Below are 25011 nucleotides of genomic sequence, written 5' to 3'. Positions count from 1 at the left end.
AACTGCAATTGCAATTTAAACTACATTATATACACAGTGTGTTTGTGTAGTGTGTTTATATAATGCAGTGTGTTTGTGTAGTGTATGTGTATATAATGGAGTGTGTGTTTGTGTATGTATGTAATTGAGGGGGCAATTAAAAACTTTTTTTTTTTTAATATTTTTTTTAATATTTAATTATTATTTATTTTTTAGTCCCCTCTCCCTGCTTGTTACTTGGCCAGGGAGGGGGGATATGGCATTCCCTGGTGGTCCAGTGGCAGCCCGCAGGTAGCGTTTACTTACCTTCCCAGCAGCTCCTCCAGCTCCCCTGTGTAAATCTCGTGGCCTGTGTGCCATGCAGAGCGTTGCCATGGTAACCCGTGGCAACGCTCTGACGGCCGCGGGTCTCGCAAGATTTACACAGGGAGCTGGAGGAGCTGCTGGGAAGGTAAGTAAACGCTACCTGCCCCCCCCCCACCAGGACCGTAATGAGCCCGGCGGTCCTGTTATATATTATCGGCAATATCGGTATCTTAATTGTGGTACTATCACAAATTACCTAATTCAGTTACCTAGCTATTTCTCATAGGCATATCTGTATCCAGGACAATCTTGAAAACAAGAGAAATCTCAATGTATTCTTTCCGGTAAAATATTTTATAAATCAATATTGTCAACAGAAAATCTAATTCAAAGTGTCAATTAAATCGAAATACAAAACAATTTGGTAGCTGCATTTATATATTTGAAGTTTATTTATACATTTACAAAACAGAATACATTTACATTTTCACTTGTCACAGAAGAGTTAACTAGTGGAAATTTCCATCCCTATCTACACAACCACTCACATATACACACACACACAGATATACACACACAAACACAGTGACATACTTTCACATACAAAGACCTAAAAAGGTACTAAGGAGCGGGTACCCTATTAATCTCTTCTCTGCATATCAGATTCCCTGTTGCAATGAGCCGTGACCTCATCACACACAGACACACGCACCAAACACGAGAATCATGTACACGTAACCTCACATGGATCCCCTTACTAGCCCCTGTGGTGGAGGGGATGGGAGAAGGGAGGCCCTGCTCTGCATGCACTGGGATATCCACAGAGAAGGGCAATAACTCTGCTTTTACTGTATGACTGTAATCTTTCTATATCAGTCTCTTAGAGCTAGATTATTTCTTTTAAACATCATTATTACAATTATAGTCTAGATTGTATTTAAAAATATATCACATCCTCATCTTAATCCTATTATTTCCTCAATGTATGTTCTTACTGTTTTAGAGGTTCCTCTGTCACCTTTTGTTCCCAAATGTCTAAACTGGTTTCTTCAAACACTTTTATTTGTTTTTTTATATCCACAGTACGGTGCTGCCGTGCATACTGGCAATGTATAAAATATAAATAAAATAATAGTTATGATCAAATGTTCTCAAGAATAATTAATTCCATCTTAAAATAGCTATTTGAGAAGAATAAAGTGATAATTAAAAACAAAAACAAAAAAAAAATGTGTCTGGCTACTATATCGTACAAGCCCTTCAACCACACTTTAAGCTCCTTAATCATCCCTTTACATAAAATACATGAATAAGCAAATAAATAAAAAACACTATAGTGCAACAAAAAGGTTAACAATTAAGTGATTCCAGTGCCGAGATCTCTCATTTTTCCATCTCCTTATACGTCATTGCGCCACGCGTCTTAGACCTACCCCATAAGAAAGCGTTGAATCACTGTTTTTCTATGGTGTTTTGCAAGAAGCTGTCCGGCCGGATTATTACATTGCAGGGTTAAGGGGACTGTGACAGTGCACCCAGACCACTTCAATGTGATGAAGTGGTCTGGGTGCTTCTGGTGTCCCTTTAAGTGTATTATGTAAATTGGCATCTAGCAGAAGTCTATAGATTCTCTATACATACTAGTTATAATCGACAATCTTCTGACTACTGAAATGCTATTCTGATAATATAACAAAGTAGGTAAAGTACGACCTGCAAGTGAAAGGAAGGGGTCAAGCCATTCTAGAATAATAACATTAAGGAAAGTGGCAGATGGCAATGTTCAGAATCAGCCTATATTAAATAACAGCAATAGATTTATGGGGTCAGTTTCCATATGGAGCAAAATGTACTAAAGACAGTGGAAATGGGCTTAAAAACACCAACTATAACACATGAATCCATCTATACAAAGATATTAATTCCTTCAAAGTCTTTTATATGTTTCTCCATATCCAGATATGCCCTGCAGATTTTTACCATTGGGCTAACATAAAACAAAAAAAAAAGTCAAAACTGACGACCTTTTAATGCTTCCAACTTTCTAACAACCAAAACCAAAGCATGAAACCACATGAGGTGATAAATCAAAAGGTGTTAATTGATACGTTGTCTTAATCCGTTAATGCCAAAACTCAGCAAGGCTCTGAATTCAGATTTGCAGTTAATCTTTTTTTTTTTTTTTTTTTAATTTGTTACTTCATTTGCTCTCCTCTTCCAAACAGTAAATGAATATGCATTTCTCTGCTGTCTGTTGACAGCAGGGAACAGCAGAACTTTGGACTGCAAACTGCGTGTTGAACTTTACTTGTTTTTTTGGGTAATTTTCACCCCTCCTTGACAAAAGGAAAAAAAAAATGTAATCACCAGAATGACCACAAGAATGTAGAGATTTGTGACACCTTTAACAAAGGTTTCAGCAAAAATGTTTTAGAGTACCAACAGACCATTATATTTTGACTCTCTATTAGTTCAGATGATAGCATTGTTTTAATATTAAGGATTAAATTCTGCAATGAACGCAAGATTTTTTAAAGCAAAAAACTTCCCACAAATTAAGAAACATGGTCAAAAGAAAACTAGTCAATTAACGCATCAGCATTTTTAAGCAATCTTAGATAGAGGGCCAAGCTTTCTTGCCTGCGGTTAACATGAGATATGTACATTTCCTACATTCAGACCTACAAAAATCTGTGTAGAAAGTACAAACTGTGTTAGGAAAGAGATATAACATATACATTTACCGCTACTTACCAAACATATATCAAACCAGTGGCGTAACTACCGCGGTCGCAACTGCGACAGGGCCCGCCACTCCAGGGGGCCCAGCCGCTCTGCCAACCCCCGGCGACCAGGGTGCCTGCCGGCATTCTGGTGCGGCCCCGGCCATGCAGAGCAACGGCCGGGGGCGCAATGAAGGGACCCATCGGGTGGCCCATGCGATGGCAATGGATTTCCTGGGGCCTGTCTGTGCTGCGGCGCTTTAAGAGCACGACCAAGCTCCATTGATGAAGTCAAAGTCCCCATACACAGAGGAGAACGCAGGGAAAGGACAGCAGGGAGTCAGAGTGGGAGCTCTGACTCCCATAAGCTGAAGGCAGCCACTGGACCCCAGGGAAGTCACCCTCCTGCACCTAAGGGTATGAAACAGGAGGGTGACTAAAACATTTAACAGTTTGTGTGTGTGTGAATGTCTGTATCTGTGTGTCACTGTTTATATCTGTATGTGTATCATTCTCTCTATCTGAATTTTTGTCATTAAGTGTGTCTGTGTATCTGCATGCGTGTCTATATGTGTATCTGCATGTCTGTATGTGTATCTGTTTGTCTGCATGTGTATCTGCAATATGTGTGTCTGTATGTCTATCTGTTTTTCTGCATGTGTGTCTGTGTATGTGTGTCACTGTTTATATATCTGTATGTGTATCATTCTGTGCATCTGAATTTTTGTCATTGTGTCTGTGTATCTGCATGCGTGTCTATATGTGTGTCTATGTATCCGCATGTGTGTCTGTATGTGTATCTGCATGTCTGTATGTGTATCTGTTTGTCTGCACATATATGTCTGTATGTGTTTCTGCATATGTGTGTCTATCTGTTTTTCTGCATGTGTGTCTGTATGTGTATCTGTCTACATGTGTCAGTGAGTGCTCCTATGTATCTGTATGTGTGTCATTCTGTGTATGTGTATCTGCATTTGTCTATGTGTACCTCTGTATGTGTGTCTGTGTATCATCATGTGTGTCAGTGTGTGTCTGTGTATGTGTATGTGTATGTGTGTCAGTGTCTGTATCTGTAGAAGTATCATTCTGTTTATCTGAATATGTCTTATTCTGTGTGTCTGTGTATTAGCATGTGTGTCCGTGTATGTATCTGTATGTGTTATATTAGACAAATGGAGGGGCTGGAGGGGGGGAGGGAAGATGTAAGGGGGAGGGGGCCCCCAGTGCACTTTTCGCACCATGGCCCTGTGGTTTCTAGTTACACCCCCTACTTAAACCAAGAATACAAATCTAGTGATCGGAGTGGAAATTTCCACTGGTTTATGATTAGGTTAAGAAAGAATGGAAGGAAAATGTTGGAAGAACACCCTCCACCAAACTTTGTGAAATATATTGACCTTTTTTCCCATTTAAAACAGATGCAATGCCCCAGATAAGTTAATATAGCTCAAAATAATGTTGAACAATGTTGATTATAATGGGATTGAAAGGTAGTGTCCAATCAGAGAGACACAAATTGGTGATTTTATAAAGGAGGAGAGGCACAAATGGGGGTTTACACAGGAGGAGAGAGACACATATGCGGTTTAAACAGAAGGAAAGATACAGATTGGGGATTGCACAGGAGGAAAGACAGATAAATGGGAGTTGATAAAGGAAAAGAGAAAAAGATGGCTTTAAGCTAATCAGTAGCTTCCCTACCCGGCTATACTCCATGCTTAGTGAAACTGAGATCAAGAAACTGGATGGTGCCTGGGGAACCTGCAGATCGGTGCTGGCGGCACACTTTGGGGTTAAACCAATCTCTTAAAATAAGAATGCGGCCTGAGGGCATCTTGGCACCCTAACAACTTAATTTAGATTGTCATGGTGACTGGAGTGTCCCTTTAACTTACATTTTGTAATTCACTACAATTTGGTGTTTATTGAATTAAACCTGTGTATTTGTATGGTTACATTATCCATGATGCACACAGGGATGTGACACAGACTGCCTGATGCTGGGTACATCAAGTGAGTACTCAAAAGGACAGTAATATCTTTAAACTGCAGAGCAGAATCAAGCTGTAAGTATTTTTTTTTATTTTTTTTTTTGTAAATTACAGAATTGTCTCTTTTCTAAATGTTTTTTTCTCTAATGTCTTTACTTGTGATTTACATCCTGCGATGTCATATCCTATGATGTCACACATATATAATTAATTGTGAAGCTGTTAACAACATGGTAAACAGTAAACTAGCCAATATACCACAAATTGCTCTGGCTTTTAGCAACATACTCTGTACTAGAGAAAGAAAAAAAACGACCCTCTCCACAACTTGTATATTACTCTCATTAAATAATGAACTACCATTTAAAGCTTTTATTTTATTCTAAGAATTTCTCATCATAAGAGCACTGCAAATGCACTATTGCTGTTTTATTCGGCAAGGTCACTTAGTAGAGGAAGCAGAAAAATATACTAATGTCCACATCGCAAAAGTCATTGTTGCTCTTATAAGGTATAAACCCCACAATGTTTCAAAGCATATTGAAAATTCCAGGTTGAGACAAGTAAGCACAAACATACTTTTTAGATTAATTAATCATGGGATTAAGAAACACCCTAACAGCCAAAAGCCCACTGCCCCAAAACTAATATTACTAATGTAATACTAATATCATTCCTGCCAATCTTCCCTGCCAACCTTCTGAGATGGAGTTAGACAGGGAAGAGAGCAAACTGCATAGAGCACTGTGCAAGGTGCTGGCCCACCTGTCAAGGGAATGTACCCACCCACCCAACTGGTGGTCAGGCTGATTGACAACTTGCCACCTCAGGCACACCATGCACGGAGCACAGATGACGCACTCTCTTGCTTTTTGAATTTTGAATCGGCCGACAGGTCCCTAGGGCCTATTTTTACTGGGTCTCTAGCCCAAAATGGGGGACTGTCCTGGCAAATTTGTGATTGTTGTCACCTAAGTAATATATTTATTCATAACATTTGAGTGTTCCACTGCTTTTCTCACAAACAGCAATGATAAAATTTGACTGTAGGGTCAGGTTTAAAGGGGCACCACTACAGTGAAGGCATCTCAAGGAGCAGTTTCAGAAAAGCATAGTTTTTTTTCCAGCATAGTCCTCTCGTCAGTCACACCGATATATCCAACCTGGAAGGCAGTGGTATTTAAAAGTGTTACTTTCATAATCAAACATTCTTACCTTTTAACACCAATGGTAGAATACCGATAATACTCAAGTGACACGCAGCATGATGAGAGGTTGCCAGTCTCCCATGCCCTGGATATCTTTGTGCATCAGTTAAGAGTGCCCATTACCCCTCACCCCCTTTTTTTCAGCTGGTGGCAGTTGTCCTGCCCTCAAGAGTTTACGGACATCCACTGGCACTACATAATCCAATATGCAGGTTAGCAATTGTGACCACCATAGCCAAATATTATTAAAGGAACACTAACATTATAAATAAACGCATTTATTTGTAACATTAACAGCTTCCCTTTTGTGTTTTAGGTTCATGGCACCTCTACTTTTAAAAACACAAATACCAATACCAGTAATCCAGCACCAGGACAATCTGCTCTTGCCAGAAACTACTCCCTCAATCCGACTGTAACGACCAGTGATCTCTGTCCACCCCAATGCGGTTCATAGAAATGTAGTGACGACAAATGGCACATTTGTGGCAATAGATGCATTCTGCCAAGCTGATGCTTCTCTTCTCTTGTCTGATAGCAGTATGTTTCAGACAAATCTAAACACTGCCATTTCTTTTACAATCTGAGTAAGGACAGAGCTTCTATGAATGAAAGCCGCCACATTAAAATGTAGTGGTTTGGGCACTTAAAGTTTAACCCTCTAAGTCAGGACTTCACAAATTTGTTTGGAATCTAGGAGTCAGCTTAAAAAGTTAAGAGCCAGTTTTTTTATAACCTAACAAAGATTAATTTTCAACGAGAATTAATGCAATTCTTAAAGTTACACTAAAGTCACCAGAATCACTAGGGATGCACCGAAGTGAAAATTCTGTGCCGAAACCGAAAATTCAGGATGCCCTTGGCCGAAAACCAAAACCGAAAATGACTATTTTTCTGCAAATGATTTTAAAATAGTTTTTTCTTAATGAATCTAATATGAAAAACTACAAGCCAATAAAATAAATAATAAGGGATCTTTTCATATTACATATTATACTGCTGAGGTTGCCAGTCATAAATTATTATATACACCACATTTAAAAAGGGGGGGGGGGGGGGAATGTCATACCCAAATGTCATAGACCCACACTGCCAATATAATGTCACTATACACACTGCCCGTAATGATATAACATCACTATATACACACTGCCCATATAATGATATTATATCATTATACACACACTGCCCATAATGTTATAATATCACTATATACACACTGCCCATATAATGATAATATATCACTATACACACACTGCCCATAATGTTATAATGTCACTATACTGTACTTACCAACGTTTCCTAGTTTGCAGGTAGGCAGAGAGATTGCTGAAGGCCAAAGCGGGCTGTTATGCCTGCCAAGAGGGGGGGCTAGTCTGCGCTTAAAGAGTCTGGCCAGGCTGACTGAAAGCCTGTCCACTCCAATGAACCAGGCATATAACACAGTTAAAGAGCTCTATGCATTCTCCTATTGCCCAGTCCTCTCCTCCATTTTGAAATCTGCCTACAGATTTTATAATGTGGGACAACCCCCCAGTACATACATTTGCTGCAAGAGTACCCCAAAGTACGGGACTGTCCTGGTAAAGACGGGAGTGTTGGCACCTATGCACACTGACCCCCATGTTCCCAGTAGCAGTTCCTGATGCGCGCTCCCGTTACCTGGTTGCCGTAGAGCAGCTGTGGGCAGCAGAATGACATGGCGGCTGGTATGCTCGGCTCTCTGCACGGGTCTGCTCAGTGTGCACACTACCCGCACTGTGTGTCCTGCTATCACCTCTCACTGCCCCAGCATGCTCCGCACCGCCCGCCGTTATTAGCCAGCTCACCGCAATGGTCCGCCCAGCGAACGCTCCCTATCCCCAACACACCTTGCGTTCCTGATCACCCACCCCGGGAGCATGACATGGGTGTAATTTTTGGAAGATTCTATCAATTGTCTGCCAAAATTTCGATGCATCCCTAAGAATCACTACAGTTTAATGTAGTTGTTATGGCAGTATTTAGATTGCTGCTTAGTAATACTTCTAGTGACAGTCACTTAGACGGCCACTAAAGTCCTAGATCAGAGCTGCACAGTGTGCAGTACCCACGTTCAGCAACTCCAAGCTCTGCATGGAGGTGCTAAATGTTCCTCATAGAGATTCACAAATTCAATGCAGGAGATGCTGATTTGCACAGCGTCTGACAGACACACACACACACACATTGATAGACACTCAGAGACACACACACACACTCTGACAAATACATACAACTTTGAGAGAGCTGAGTGGATCGTTCCCTGGGGTCCAGTGGGGCTGCTCTCTAATCTTCCTGCACTTCCTCTCTGCTCCCCTGCACGTAGTGATGCTGGGGCAAGAGTGATGTCATATTCCAGCTCCCAGCCATTCCCTACCCTACAAATTTCCAAACTATGTCTGCAGTTTTAGTCACACCTCAACTTGGTGTGACACACACAGCCTCTCTGCACACTTATTGAAAAGAGGAATTAATTTGGAACCTCTTCTTACTTGTTGTTAGCTCACATGTTAATTGCTTGCTATCCCAAAGCACCCTCCTGTGTGATGAAGCAGAATATGTTGACTTTCTTATATCTGTTATTTGTCTGCTAGTGGAAAGCAGCATACATGAAAGGCTGAAACATTGAATCAATTCGCTTCTACCCTTTAGGTAAGCATATTTTAGACCTATTAAATCACAATAAATTTTATTCATTACATCTGTACACAATCCAGTATTTAGTTAGTTTTTTAAAAAAAATCACTAATATACATTTTCAAGTATGTTGCTTTTAAAGCTTTCAAATGTGCTCATTTGTTCAATATTGCTTCTCTATAAGAAGCATTTGAATGGACATCACCATGCAAATGATTTGACTCCTCAGGAGGCACTCCTGCTATCCACAACAGCAGCTGTAATGGTTAAGGTGTTTCATGTTTTCCTTTTAAATGGACACTATACTTATCAAAACAACTTCAGCTTAATGAAGCAGGTTTGGTGTATAGATCATGCCTCTGTAGTGTCACTGCTCAAGCCATTTAAGAGTTAAAATCACTTTATTTATGCAGCACTATGCACACCTCCCTACATGTGACTTACACATCCTTCCTAAACGCTTTCTGTAAAAAGTCCTCTAATATTTACACTTCCTTTTTGCAAATGCTGTTTAATTTATCATTTCTTATCTTGTGCTCTGTTAATAGCTTGCTAGACCCTGCAGTAGCCTCATGTTTGTATTTAAAGTTCAATTTACAGAGCAGTAGATAAAAACTTTTAAAGTTACATCTGTTTTAAAATGAAACCATTTTTTAATGCAGGCTGTGTTAGTCACAGTAAGGGGAGATGTGCATTGGGCCGCATAAACAGAAACAAAAGTTATTTAACTCCTATATGGCAGTGAATTGAGCAGTGAATCTTCAGAGGCATGATCTATACACCAAAACTGCTTTACTTGAAAAAGAAAAAGACAAAGAAAACCACAGTTCAGTAGCTATACCCCCAATGAATACATGAATGCATAATTTTAGTCTACTCCCAATGAATACATACATAAAACAGCTTGCAAAAGATGCAGTTCCTATGACTGCAGCTTTTGTAAGCCCTCCCCTTTTTCACAGGAAGTGACTTTCAGTCACTTCACAGAGAATTGTCCAATCAGAGGCTTCTCATAGAGAACCCTCTGTTTCTATTCTATTTCAGGTGCCCTCCTCCCCCCAGTCCCACCATGTGTCTCATCCCCCTCCCCTCCTCTCCATGTGCCTCAATACCCCCTCCTCTTTATGTGTCAAAATCCCCCCTCACCTTCTCGTGTCAAAGTCCACCTCCCCTCCTCTCCCTGTGTCAAAGTCCCCTTCGTCTCCTCTCCATTTGTCAAAGTCCCCCTCCCCTCATCTCCCGGTGTCAAATTACCCCTCCTCTCATCTCCCTGTGTCAAAGTCCCCCCTCCCCTTCATGTGTCAAAGCCCCCCCTCCCCTCTGTGTCAAATTCCCCCACTCCCCTTCTCTGCCTGTGTCAAAGTCGTCCACCCTCCCCACCATGTGTCAAAGTACCCTCTCCTCTCCCTGTGTCAAAGTCCCCCCTCCCCTCCTGTGCCTGCCGACCTTTTAGTGTGCCAATCCGCGAGTAGAGGATCTTCAGTTTCCTCTACCAGGACTGACAGGAAGTGTTCTCAATGAGAGCACTTTCTGTGCTCTCTACCTGTAGATCGGCACACCGCAAGGTCAGCAGGCACAGGAGTGGAGATGGGGACTTTGACACATGGAGGGGAGATGGTATGGATGCTGCAAGAACTGACCACCGAGCAGTTCTTGCAGCCAATATCGTAAGGCAGGCGTGCTCTATTAGAACGCACCTGCTACTACCGTTAGTTCAGTGTTGCTAACGGAAGTAGGAAGTGAGTCTCCCCAGCGTGGAAGGTGTTCCTATTTTCAAATATAAAAGTGCTAATTTCACAGTCAAATTGGCACTTTTATAACTGGGGATTTTAAAGGGATACTCCACAGCCAAATGGCAATTCAGCAAACTGAAGTGCTCCATTGGTGTGGAGTGCTCCTTTAAGCTAAGGTTGTTTTAGTGACTATAGTGTCCCTTTAAATTAAGCCATTTTGGTGTTCCAAAATCACACCCAGTTGATATTTCATATATTCAGGTAAGTTGATTTGATACCAGAAGGCCGTTTCATGAACCCAATGCTGGTGGATTTCAGTCTATTAATGCACACAAAGAAGTATGCATGCATATATTTACGTCATGAATCACACAATTATCGCACAAGAAATGCATGTCATGGACATCTTCCATGTTCTTGGAAACAAATGAACAAAAGAGTGCAATATTAGAGCTGTTAACTGAATAAATAAAACAAGCAAAAAAATAAAAAATAAGACATATCGGAAAAACTACAAAGCAAGAGAAGGGATCTATACGCTAAAGAATGTGAATATTTCCAGGCAATCTTACAGTAAATATTAACTTACCTTCATCTTTAAACTCTCAATGACTTGTTTACAATATTAGCATTTGCAATCAAATGACTTGACTTAACTTGTGTCATAATAAGGAAATCAGTAAGCTGTTTAACTCTTGCTGTGACAGAGGTATAACCATTACAGAGTCATTGCCACTTTGGAAGAGCTTGAAGGTTAAACATACAAGTTCATTCACTAAACAATATAGACAGGAGAGGACTATAAGTCCTAGTTGGGAGAGCAACACAAAATATAGAGAAGGGGAGCCCTACCTTTAATAGTCCCAAGAAAGAAACGTGAGTTGTAAAAAGGAGAGGGAGAGACAGAAAAACATCCTATGCCACAGCTCTCTCTGTAACTGGCCCCACCTCATTGGCAGAGATTATCATTCTTGATGATCTAAGCCAATCCAATGCTTTCCCATAGGAACGTATTGGGAGGTTAATACACACACAAAAAAACAAAAACGCAGAGTTGTGCCAATCAGATAGTGGCTATAAGATCATCTTATTGAAATAGCCTGGTTTACTCTGCTATTTCTGCGGAAGCTCCTCTAGTGGCTGTAAGTGTGACAGCCATTAGAGGCATTTAAAACCTGCAATGTAAACATTATGGTTTCTGTAGAATAGCATTATTTTACATTGTAATTTTATATACGACAGTGACATGGCACCCAGACCACTTTACTGAGATTAAGAAGTCTGGGTATCTGTAGTACCCCTTTAAATAGTTTTGAACGTAACACGTCGACCATAGCTTTATACAATAGGTAAAAATGTGTAATTTTATCAAGTTTATAAATCACAAGGACAAGCCATTCTCCTTTCTGATATTGCCAACTCATGCATAGTCTTTGGGTTATTGATATCCTTGCTTTAATTAAGCCAAAGGTTCATTTTATAACATAGCCCACAAGACATTAATACTTAAAAATCAATAAAAATGGTAGAACGGCTTCCTATTTTTTATTTGCATTCACAACAGCAAACGTAATCATGATAATTAATCATAAGTAGAACATACCAATATACCAAGAACAGAACAGTCAAGAACATACAATAATTCATACCTTAACTTCTTTATGAAACAATGTAATGCTGTGTTAGACTACATAATGATGTATATAATCCTTAATTTGATAGAATGAAATTCTTGTGATAGACTACCATTAAAAGGATCACTAAAGTCACCTAGACCACTTCATTAGGGATCGACCAATAATCGGTCTGGCCGATATAATCGGCCGATATTCGGTATTTTCGGCAATATCGGTATCAGCCTATAGAGATTTCGATATTGACGATAATGCAGACTAGGACCGCTGGGTCCATGACTTGAGGGGCCCGCAGCAAGCTCATACTTACCTTCCCAGCAGCTCCCCTGGCTAAATCTCGCGAGTCCCGTGGCCGTCAGAGCGTTGCCACGGGTTGCCATGTCAACGCTGAGATTTCGACAGGGGAGCTAAAGGGAGCTGCTGGGAAGGTAAGTAAGAGCTTGCTGCGGGCCCTCGCTGCACAGTCCATGCCACCGGACCACCAGGGAATGCCATATCCCCCCTCCCTGGCCAAGTAAGAAGGAGGGAGGGGGGGACAAAAGTTTTTTTATATATTTTTTCAAAATAAAATAAAAATGCCCCCCCTCCCCCATTTTACATACATTACATACCTAAGCAAACACACACACACTCTTCATTATATAAACACACTATACAAACACACTACATTCACTATACACACACTACACAAACACACACTCTCTGCATTCATTATATACACACTACAAAAACACTCACTGCATTCACTATACACACACTACACAAACACACACTGCATCCTGTACACACACACACACACACTGCATCCACTACACAAACACACACTGCATTCACTAATGAAATATTCTCACTGCATCCCCTACACATACTTATATTCTTGAAAACATAAAAATTTCTGACTGGCATGTATATTTTGTGCATTTACCTTAATAAAAAAAAAGATTTGCAAAAAAATAAATAATAAACATGTTCAGTTAACAGTAGATTTGTGTAGAAATAGTTTATTTTTTCAAAATGGTAAATGTACAGAATATCGGTAAATTATTGGCTATCGGCCTGAAAGTTCACAGATTATCAGTATCGGTATCTGCTCTAAAAAAAATCCCTACACTCCATGAACGTTAGGTTCAGCAGCCTTGTCGGTAACATCTGCAATATCAGCATGTAAATGCTGCAGTTTTGTATTGCAGGATTAAAAGCACCTCTTCCAGATAGCCACTAGAGTCAAGTCCTCAGCAACAACAGTCATGTCATGCAGCTCAGAGAGTAACACTGGATTCAATGCTTCCCTGTGAGAAACATTTAATTGGATGCACACCTTTTCCCCAGTACTCCTCTATGAGGAGCATTGGATTGAACATTCATTGGGAAGCTGCACCTCTAGGATTCCGGGATGGCACTACGGGAGGAGGGGGGGACACTTAAAAGGACACTGTACGCACCCAGATCACTTCAGCTAATTGAAGTGGTCTGGGTGCAGTGTCCCTTTTGCACCTCGTGCTTCCAGAGAAACTACAATGTTTACATTGCTGCACTAAGTCTGCCCACAGTGGCTGTCTACCAAGTTTTTCTACCAGACAGCCACTAGAGGGCTTCCTGAATCAAAGCGGACCTTTGGTCTGGTATCTGATGCTTGACGTCCTCCTGAGGACACCCAGCATCATATTTTTCCCCATAGGAAAGCATTGTTTCACTTCTTTCTTATGGGAAGGTCTAATGCACGAGTGGCATTTGGCACACAAGAGCCTGCTCGTCGCGGAACGTCGGAGGAGCTTCGACCCAGCACCAAAGGACATTGGCACTGAGATTGGGTAAGTAAATAAAGGGTTTCTAACCGTATATTTACCAGGGATTGGGGAGACAGGCGGAGCGATAGGGCCAGGAATACAGCTTTGTATTCCTGGCACTAAAGTATCCCTTTAATCTAAATATGCACTAGGACAATACATGTTTGTATTCCTAACGCTACAGTGTTCCTTTACGCAACAAAAGAAAAATAAATACAGGGATCAAAATTTCAGGTCCTTAGCAACTAGCCATGTCCAGAAATTATTTGTCACAAAAAAAACAAGTACAAAGGCCTCGATTTAATAAGCTTTCCAAATGATTCAATACTGTTAGGAAAACTTTTCGAATTATATATCTACAGACGTCACCATTAAAATTTATGAGAACTTGTGTAGATAAATAATTTGAAAAGTTTTACTAACAGTAGTGAATCATTTGGAAAGAAACACTGACATACACACACATACATACCCCCCTCAGAAGAGAGGTCCGGCACTCATCCCAACCACAAACAAAACAAAAAACTAATAAAGATACCCTGGTGCTGTAAATGTCAAAAATCCAATAAGGAGCACTCTTTGGGAATTTTTTTTAAATAGTGTATTTACTGAACATACATGACAATTTTCAGTGGCAGCGGAACTACAGTTCCCAATGATTGACAAATATTTTTAACTCGGGTCCAGCGAAAGGTACACCCTCATATGTAGCAAAAATACAATTCCAAACTTTTGGCATATATATTTAACTCAGGCTTGTGGAACACCCCATGTGTTGTATTACTACATTTCCCATGATGCTTAGCTAGGGGTCTAGCTCTTAGTCTCCTCTGCTTTATGGTACTGGAAATGCAGTAGAAGATCACATCAGGTGGTATCTCCCTAGTACCTGTTCAAACTTGCCTATGTGTACGGTTAGGGATAAAGACAACTGTGACAAATTCCCAAATATCCCCAGGATAAATATGCGTTCACAAACTCACATATTTCTGACTCTCAAAAAAATGACAAGAACAAACAAAATTTGTCAGTGTAAATAAAATATCACAAGTAGAAGCCATAAACTCAGGAGGGAAGATCAGCCAACACAGATAAAATAGCAGGGAGTACAAGTTATCTCTCAGCACGAATACAAGAAACAAGTTATAGAATTGTACGCTTAGAAGACGTCACTGCTAAATAAACTCTCAGCTACAAAGTTGTAGCAAGCATTTTTGTTCACGATATTACAATTGAAACTCTTGAAATTAAAGTCTTGTCTGAAATCATGCATCTTTTTATGAACTTAGTGTATGTACTAACACTGGAAGCAGCAACAAAAGCAAAAAATGTATACAAATATGTCTCCTCATCAGGCAGTAAAAGGAGATCTGTAATATTAGATAAACATACTAAGGAAAACAAAGCGAGAAGATGAAAGCAAAACTTGTTTTGCATATGAACACACAGTGCACATCTTTTTCACAGTATTATATAAAATTTGTAACCTGGAAATATATAGTATCTTTAGACCAGAGGCAGGCAACCTTCAGCTCTCCAGTTGTTGTGGACTAAATCACCCATAATGCTATTAGAACAATAATGCTGGCAAAGCACTGGAAGATGTAGTCCAAAAAAATTGGTGTGCCAAAGGTAGCTTACCCCTGCTTTAAACTAAACAAGTTTAATGTATGTAGTTTTTCTATATCTAATTAATGTATCTAATGACTGTCTATAACTGGAGTTGACTATATAAATTCCATGTAATTCCCTTTATTTATTTTTTGAATTGTTCATTTCCTTTATTATTTGATCTTTTTCATTTTTGTAAACCATTCGTATGTGTAATTACTATTAAAAAGGGACACTTCACGAACAATAACAACTTAATCAGAATGAAGTTCCATTAGCACTTCCCATGACCATCTGTTGCAGTCCAAGGTTTGAATCAGGAAACCTCAGGCTGGCAATGCATGTTCATGGGAAGAGCCAACAGGCACTAGTCTTCAGACTTTGGGGGAGGCCCAGGGAACTTCATTCCAATTAAGTTGTTATGGTGCTTGCAGTGTACCTTTAACCTCCGCATGCTATGGACAGCAGGCTTAAAGAAGTTTTGCTCTACTTCCCGTTTTACTTTCTCTTGCAGAATATATAAAGTCACTGGATTAAATGAACGTACCAAGCACAAAAACCACCTTACGATAATGGAAGGAAGTTGCCACCTCAGAACACTGACTTTTAATACCCTACTATGCAGTAAATCCCAGACTACTCTAAGTGCTCAATATTTAGCTTCTAAAAGAGGTAATGATCTCTTTGTGGTATTAAACAATCAGCAACTAACAGGAATTATGTCATACACATTATTTCACATACCGTATATACTCAAGTATAAGCCGAGTTTTTCAGCACATTTTTTGTGCTGAAAAACTCCAACTCGGCTTATACTTGAGTCAGTGTCTGTATTATGGCAATTTGCATTGCCATAATACAGACTGGGGGCTGTGGGGGCTGCAGAGCGTTTACTTACCTCTCCTGCAGCTCCTGTCAGCTCCCTCCGCCTCCGCGCCGGTCCGTTCAGCACCTCTGTCAGCTCCCAGTGTAAGTGTCGCGAGAGCCGCGGGGTCATAGTGCGCCCGCGAGAATTACACTGGGACTTACACTGGGAGCTGCACGGACCGGCGCGGAGGAGGAGGGAGCTGACAGGAGCTGCAGGAGAGGTAACAGCTCTGCCAGCCCCCTCCTACACAGTGCCCATCCACTGGACCACGAGGGAGTGGGAGGGAGTATCAAGCAGGGAGGGGGGACAAAAAAAAATTAAATAATACAATAAAATAAAAAATAATAATAATAAATAATTAAATTAAATAAAAAATAATAATAAAAAAAATTATTAAAATAATTAAAAAAAATAATAATAAAATTGCCCACCCCCCACCAAGGCTCTGCAACACACACACACTGCACTCACATACACACACACTGCACTCATACACACACACTGCACTCATACACACGCTGCACTCATACACACACGCTGCACACATACACACATGCTGCACTCATACACACACGCTGCACTCATACACACACGCTGCACTCATTATATACACACACTGTAAATAAATATTCAAATTCGTATAATTTTTTTAGGATCTAATTTTATTTCGAAATTTACCAGTAGCTGCTGCATTTCCCACCCTAGTCTTATACTCGAGTCAATAAGTTTTCCCAGTTTTTTGGGGTAAAATTAGGGGCCTCGGCTTATATTCGGGTCGGCATATACTCGAGTATATACGGTAATTTATAAGTTAGCACCGTCTCCATGCAAAACTGATCTCTTTGTGTATGAAGGCCCAAGGAAGAAGAGGATACCAGTTCCCTTACCTATTACCATCTTCCCTACATTTCTTAAGTGTCCTTAGCATCTCTGCCTGGCTCTCTATGGAAAAGAGCAGCCAGGCACCCCTTCATTCAATCAATATAACGTACCAGGCTCTGCTTAGCACTCTGAATAAATGAGAATCACAGTGCTCTATGCCTAACACTGCATTAACAGCCAACATCAGCCTGATAGCTGATTTGCCAGCACATTTATTTTTTATAAGTATACGGAAAATTGCAGAGGGCATCTGGAGATTAGAGGTGCCGCTGATTGGCTTAGAGCATCAGCTGTAGCTCTCCGCCAATCAGAGGAGCCCCTGTCCAAGGCTACCTCTCTAAAGAATCCCACAGAAGCAAAGGGGCAGGAGCAGAGATAAAGGGCACTGGATTCAAGACTTTAAGGTTAAACCATTTGTGAACAGCTTAACAACTAAAGGTAAGCATGTTCCAGGGCCCTCCTAGCACCATAACAACTTCATTCCAATTAAATTGTCATAGTTCCTGGAGTGTTTTTTTTAAGCTGTGTTGCTCCTCTGAGAAACAATACTTTGAAATATGTCTAACACTGAATATGTTTTCTTAAATACTTCGTGTTTTTGAACATGTGACCACACTAAAAGTCTGAGGTTGTACTCAAGACAAATTCCTTGCAACAGATATTTTGGTAATTCGTGAGACCAAACTCTGTTCAAGGTTCACTTCACACAGTGTGCAAAGTATGTATACCAGAATTTCAGATATTTATTACAGCTAAATGCATGTTTAATGGCTAGTCTCCTACACAATAACTGCCCCTTTATGTGGAATGCTGTCTTTCTGTAGTTAAAAAATATTCTACTTATTCAGTGGCAGATCTACATTACGTGACGACTGCATGATGGTGGAAATGTAAAAGGGAAGAAGCACACCTATCTTTTTCTCAGGTTTACCAATGCATGGCAGATGCAGACTGAATTTACAGCACAACTAAGCCAAACAAACATTAAAAAGTTAGATGGCATCGTATCCCCTGCCATAAGGCCTCCATATTTCTAACATTGGTTGTATGAAAGTAGGATGTGAAAATGCATGCAAGTGATGTCATATGCAATAAGATCAGTGCTAGCATTAGATGTACATGGAGTTTAATTTCTTATCATTTCAAGCAGACTTATTATGTGGGGCATAACTGTCCTCTCATCTTCTTTTCCTCTCTCTGTGGACTTCTACATTCCTCTAATAAGCGTTGTTGAAGAAGACACATCAGGATATTCATGTTTTGGTTTGTTTTAGATGTGACCCAAATTGATCTAAAAACAATAGTCAAACTGGCTCTGCCTTCAGTTTGATTCCCTGTGAAAATGTCAATTTGACGTTGATATTAAGTGAATGAAATACAAGTTGATTTTAAAGTAGAATGAAAATATCTTACAGATTTTATAAGTCGCACCAAAGATTCACTGAAAAGTACATGTAAAACTGTGTGGAACAGTTTGATACACCTACCACAATGTTTCTGTTCTCCCTCTCATTTGCCATGTATATAATGGCTTTGCCTAGATTGAATTCCGTTGTCACTTGCTAAATCTTTAACATACTATATGAAAAGAAAAAGCATCATATGAGAAAACAAGGATAAGGAAAGCACCATAATCTCTATGCTGTGCTTTAGTGGTTATGGTGCCAAGAGTATGCTGGAGCCCTAAAATTATAGTTAGTCAAACCTCTTGCGCCAGTTACTATCTTGATGGAGAACAGGAAAGCTTCTGCCGTGAAGCTTCCATTAGCTCTCCTGAGCTGAACCCTGTCATTTAATGTCTCATTGGTTTAGAAAAATCAACTGAGCACTCTCAGCCAGTGAGCTAAACCCTCCACCACTGTACATAGCTCATTGCAGAGAGCTCCTGGCTTTCATAGGGGAGATGACTGGTGCAGAGCTAACTCCAAGTTAGTTGTCAAAGTGTTAGAAAATGGTTTGATTACTTACATTAATGGGGAGCCAGGGCACTATAGGTACCATAGCCAATACAGTGTGCTGTAGATGGTTATGATGTTTGGAGTGTTCCTTTAACCCCTTAAGGACACATGACATGTGTGACATGTCATGATTCCCTTTTATTCCAGAAGTTTGGTCCTTAAGGGGTTAAACATAAGTTTATGTTTTATTCAATGGTTTCTAGACAAGTGAAAGTTCTGCTTTAAGAGTCTTATGAAAAAAATAAAAAATAACAAAAGCCACAACCGCATGTGGTGGCTCTAAACATTTAGCTGTTGTGGAAAATTAAAAGTGTCTGTAAACTTTTTTTTCTGTTTTAGAATAATAAAATGTGCACATGGTCTCCATACATTTAAGTCAATAGAAAAAAATCAGAAACAGTTTTCCTTAACAGATATTTTAGCCACAATTTCAAATTGTAAGCTCCTTCCTTTTACCTCCCACAGTAATAATTTTGGAATATGTGACACTGCAATATTTTGTTTACCAGATTAACACTGATAGTCAGGGAGAGGGCTGCTGTGTGTATCTAAATGATAGAATCTCAATTTGTGTACTACATAAAACATTTTTTTTTAAATGGGTAATGTTAAATCAGTTTACTGTCCCGTGTTTTTCCTAACTCTATCTAGCTGAAATCCAAATGGTAAAAATTAAGAAAACACACCTAATGTCTCAGTTTGGTTATTTGTGACAATACGTTGCCATTTGGTTTTTAATTTGCTTAAATTAGTATTTTAGGAAATAACACTGTATATACACACACACACTGAACTATCTAGAAAAACAATGATTCCAATCAATTTTATTCTGAAACAGCATGTGCGAACATTCTCTAAATATACTTTAAACAGGGAGATCAAGCTAGTGTTTTGTTTGGGTTTTTTTGTTTGTTTTTTTTAACAAAAATAAGATATTCCCCATCCCTACCTAACAATATTTCTTTACACATTTTGGGACTAAATGGGGAATTTGGAAACATTCTCTATTTGTGATAAAAGCAAACGTGTCAGACTAATCCGGGCCTCATACATTCCAGTGTTAGAATTTGACGGTATATCCGCCTGTCACCGTGAGAGGCGGCGGCCTCACAGCAGGCCACGGCCCCTCCCCACGCACTGTTTACAATCTTGACCGAAACCACTAGTGAGGCCTACTATTAGCGCCGCAGCACGAGCCAGCCTCGATTTTAGCTGCGCCGCTCAGGTTCACCGATACTGGGCGACACATAGCAAGCAAAGCCCCGGTCTTCGTAACACACGAGGCCCAAGTTACAAAAAAAGCACCTAGATCCTCACACACGTATACATGTTATGCAGGAGCCTATAAAAAGCTTCAAGCAAACGGTGTGAAACGTCCAGGCGACGTTAAACTACGAAGCTGCACGGTCAGCACACATACGGCATTAGAGAAACCATTAATAGTCACATTAACATGTACATATCCAGGCTGGAGAATAGAATAACACAGTCTGGTACTAAAATATTTAAAATGATAATAATCTACCGAAATGTCAGGTTATAATATTATGCATAGTGGATGTGATTTGTGTATCCAGCTACACAATATATTTGAAAACCTTTTACTGAGTTTGGGTATAAGCATAGCCTTGAATATACATACTGTATTTACATTACAATATTTCTATAATAAACTGCAAATAATTGTCTATAGATAGGCTTTACATACACGTTTATGCATGCATATACACTTAAACATATTTAGCGAGAGAGAGAGAGAGAGAGAGAGAGAGACAAAGAGACAGAATGTTAGAATACGCAAAGTTCTATTTTAATATACTCACTTTCTCCATTGGTTTGGCCACAGAACATCATACTTAAGATGGCGAAAACTCCCAGCAGGAACCTCCAGTCCACCTTGGGAATGGGGTTATTATTGGGGTACCCCACACCCCCTATTACACTTTGTCCCATGGCTAACCCTTCTCTCTCAATATTAGTATATTAAGGTTTCCCAGTAAGAGAGACGGAAGGTGTCGTGTTGTTTTTATTCTTCTCTCTCCAAAGAATACAACAATGAATCAGTAGTATCCCTGGATAGAACTCTGTATATACTATTTAATTATATGATCTTGACAGCTCACACACTGTGGCAGCATGATGATTTCTGAGAGCAGCTTCGATTGGGAAATAATGTCCACACTGATAAGAAAGAGACGGCAGCAACATACAATTAACACACTCTTTCTGTGAGTGGGGAAAACCTCGTTTTTTCCTTGGTTGGGGAGGTGGAAATGATGGAATACTGTATGGTTTCTTGAAGATGTTTTTTTTTTCTATTTCCTTTTTGCCGATCTGCTGAATCCTAGAGCCTCCAATCGTTTCTCGACAACAGGGGGGCTGGTTATATAGGATTTGTAAAGCTGGAGCCCAGCGCCAAGTTTTTTTTCCTTATTTCCTTCTAACTAATCACAGGAAAATATTTGCATTAAATCCTCAAAAGTAATCCAGAGTATGTCACAAAAATAACTTCCTGATTTTTTTTTCTTTGTTGCAACAGGAAAAGGAAAAAAATCCTGGTTTTTGTTGTTGTTTTTTTTAATTCTTCTTCTTTGTTATTATTCCCTTTCCACCCCAAAATTAGAAGGAGTGTGAGAAAAGACGTTTCCTTTTGATTGATCAATCTTGGGTTCTATCCACATCACCAACAATGCAGAGTTGCACTGGTCACGACTTGAGAATGCATGTGTGAATTCTTAAATGGGGCCCAGCGTATGATCGCTTAAAAATGTCTTCACCCCTCCAGGGAGAAACAAATCCTCATTTATGAGCTAGAACTGATAGTTGAAAACACTTCAGATTTCTCACCTCCTGTTTTCTGTCTGCTCCCAAGATCTTGCAAAAAAAAATAAGTAAATAGGAAACAAACCATGAAAACTATGCAGAAATCGAGATTTGTACAAAAATATATACACATATATGTTACTAGTTCTTGCAAAGTCTCTCCCCCCCCCTTTTCCACCAGTATCCAACCAGTAAACAAGAACTGTTAGTCAGCTGGGAGAGGAGAAAGGGCTATTGCAATATCTGGAGTGGAATCACAGTGGAAGGGAGTCTGTGCCTCGCATTGACAGAGAAATAACCCCCCTTCATAACAATATTAATAAAACGTTCAGAGGAGAAAACGGAAAAAGGGGGGAAATCAAGGGATAGGGGGTGGCTCTAACTAATTCTCTTGATAGTGATTATACAAACTACTGAAAAATTACACCAGCTCTATATATATATATAGTTATATATATCTGTCTGGATTGTAAATGATTTTACGTTGGCTTCCAGAGTACTCTTTATGTGTGCAGTAGATGAGCATGTTCTGTGTGAATTAAAAAATAAATTGACCGTTTGACAACAAATGTCACAGCGTGGAGTAGATCAAGGAAGAACTAGCTGTAAAAAAAAAAAAATACGTTAAAAAAAACAAAATGTTCCCTTTTTACAGCCTCAGTGTGATTGTCGTTTCTCACAGACTTTTTTTTTTGGTTGTTGTTGGAATTTGATCTGCACACCTAGACAGGATAAACGCATAGATGCACGTACACCACTCAGTATGTACTTATAATTGTATCACTTTTCTTATATACTTCTATATATTGTTATATAGGTCTTCACTTCAAAAATTAAGGGTAAACATAACAGTCTGCTTTGTAATAGTGCACGGGAGCTATTATGCTAATTTAGATGCTAGAAACTAGATATTAGAATTAATTATATCAAGTCCATTGTGATATATTATGTATATCTTCAGATTTTCCACATATATATATATATATATATATATATATATATATATATATATTTTTTTTTTTTTTTTATCTCAATCTTGTTTCCCAGGTTGATATTAAAAAAAAAAAATGCTAGAAACCTGTAATAAAATGCGTACACGTTTTCATTCCAGATAAAAAAATATATATATAGTTACATGAGAACAACTGTAATGTAACTCATAAGTCAGATGCATTTCTGATTGGAATCTTGGGTAGTGAGGTGTAGAAAAACAGACAATATAATATTAATATAATAATTGTAGTTAAATAGCAACGTCTATAATGCATTGTAATTGAGAAGTGTACAGTAAAGCATTTCAGAGTTTTTGTAAATACTGCTGAACACACCTTTCACGTGATATTCTGCACTTTAAACGCTTGTAAGTGTACCATGCAGAAGCTCCAGCAATAAACTTGTCTGTAGTTTTAGCAGAAGTGTTGTTGTGCAGGTTAAGATATATGAGAAACAGTTACAAGTTGGTTTTTCATGGTGTTTTCAAACAGCAGTTATTACTTAGGAAACAATTACTGCAAAGTGGAAAGGTTATAGAAGTATGTTTGATAAACAAACGCTGACACGCATTTTATTGTTTATATATCCCTGAGGCATAGCTAGTTTCATTGACATGCTGATGTGTTCTTTAAAGCATTGTCTACACCCGATTCAAGGTGACTTATTTGCATACAAAGAAAGTAAAAAAGGATACCATTGGACCCAGAAGGAGATGTGTAAATAGGGGTTTGTTTGAGGTAACAAGAGGGGTGCAGAATTAAGGCTATTATTGTTCTCATATCCAGGGGTAATATACCAAAGACATACATTTTATTTACAGGAACACGTGTTGGAAACCCTTGAGGAATAAAAAAAAAAAAAACTAAATTAATATAAAACAAATAGTAACATTTGTTTATTGCAAATCTTTTACTTTAACTTCATATTGTCTCTAAACCATTTTTCCTGAGAGATTACTCTAATAATTTGCATAATTTCACATAGATTAAACCCATCTTTTTTCCCTTTCCTTTTTGCTATTAGTCTAGGCTATTATAATACATTATTACTTTATTAGTTTACTAATCAGTCACCATCCTATTGGTGTATGGTTTATATATTCCAACACATAGCTAATCCATAATGCAATTTTCTTGAGCACAGTATTTTTGGTACATTGTCAGTAACTTAAAAACAAACAAACATGTTAGAGCCTCAAAAATAACAGCCCATGTTTTGTCCACTATAGTGACCAGGTGTGTTTTTTGGCATTGCAGAATTAATTACCTCTGTCATCTGCCCCATAGAGGTTAACCTAAACCCAGCTGTCTAATCTCCCCCTCCATTCGAGCTTTCCCAACGTAACTAACTTTATTTTTCGTTCCATTTGATGTTGTTCCAATAGATATCTGTGAAGGTTCCACACAAAACACAATGCCAATACACCAGGTTCCTGTGCTGGCCCTGAAAAAAAGACCTCCGCCGACTGTCCGTGAGACTAGGACATGTTGAAAGAAAACAACTTGAAAATAATCACAATTTTGCGATAAAGACAAGGACAAAATATACTGTTTAAGAGAAAAAAAAATTATGCGATAAAAAAAGACGTTTAGAAAGAAAAACAAATATAGAATTTATGTAACGGTAAAATTAATTATATAAATAGAACAAGTGTAGATATCTATAAGGTTTTTTTTTAACTAGGTATAGTACAGATCTTTGAAAATCATAATACACTGTTTTCGGCAGAACTAGACCTTTTAACAAAAGTATAAGCGCATTAAAAGGGGATTGTCACTTCTCTGGAAGATCACCTATAACTTGCGTTAGTCCTTTTCATGAGATACCCTGTTTCCTTACAGATTTCTATTAAAGATT

The 25011-nt window shown here is 39.1% G+C and overlaps 1 protein-coding gene across 1 annotated transcript in view; it reads right to left on the bottom strand.

Annotated features, from left to right (window-relative positions):
* The window catches only part of INSR (insulin receptor), a 152598-nt gene extending 130254 nt beyond the window's left edge, over nt 1-22344 (bottom strand). The window contains exon 1 of the mRNA XM_063455443.1: nt 21162-22344. Within this exon, the coding sequence (XP_063311513.1) occupies nt 21162-21291 (130 nt within the window). The 5' untranslated portion in view covers nt 21292-22344. The remainder of the gene's footprint in view (nt 1-21161) is intronic.
* Between the last annotated feature and the right edge of the window lie 2667 nt (nt 22345-25011).

The sequence above is a fragment of the Pelobates fuscus genome, chromosome 5 (genome assembly GCF_036172605.1).
Source record: "Pelobates fuscus isolate aPelFus1 chromosome 5, aPelFus1.pri, whole genome shotgun sequence".
In the NCBI taxonomy this organism is placed as follows: Eukaryota; Metazoa; Chordata; class Amphibia; order Anura; family Pelobatidae; genus Pelobates; species Pelobates fuscus.
Note: the sequence above shows the minus strand (reverse complement) of the source record. Positions and strands in the feature narration are given on the sequence as shown.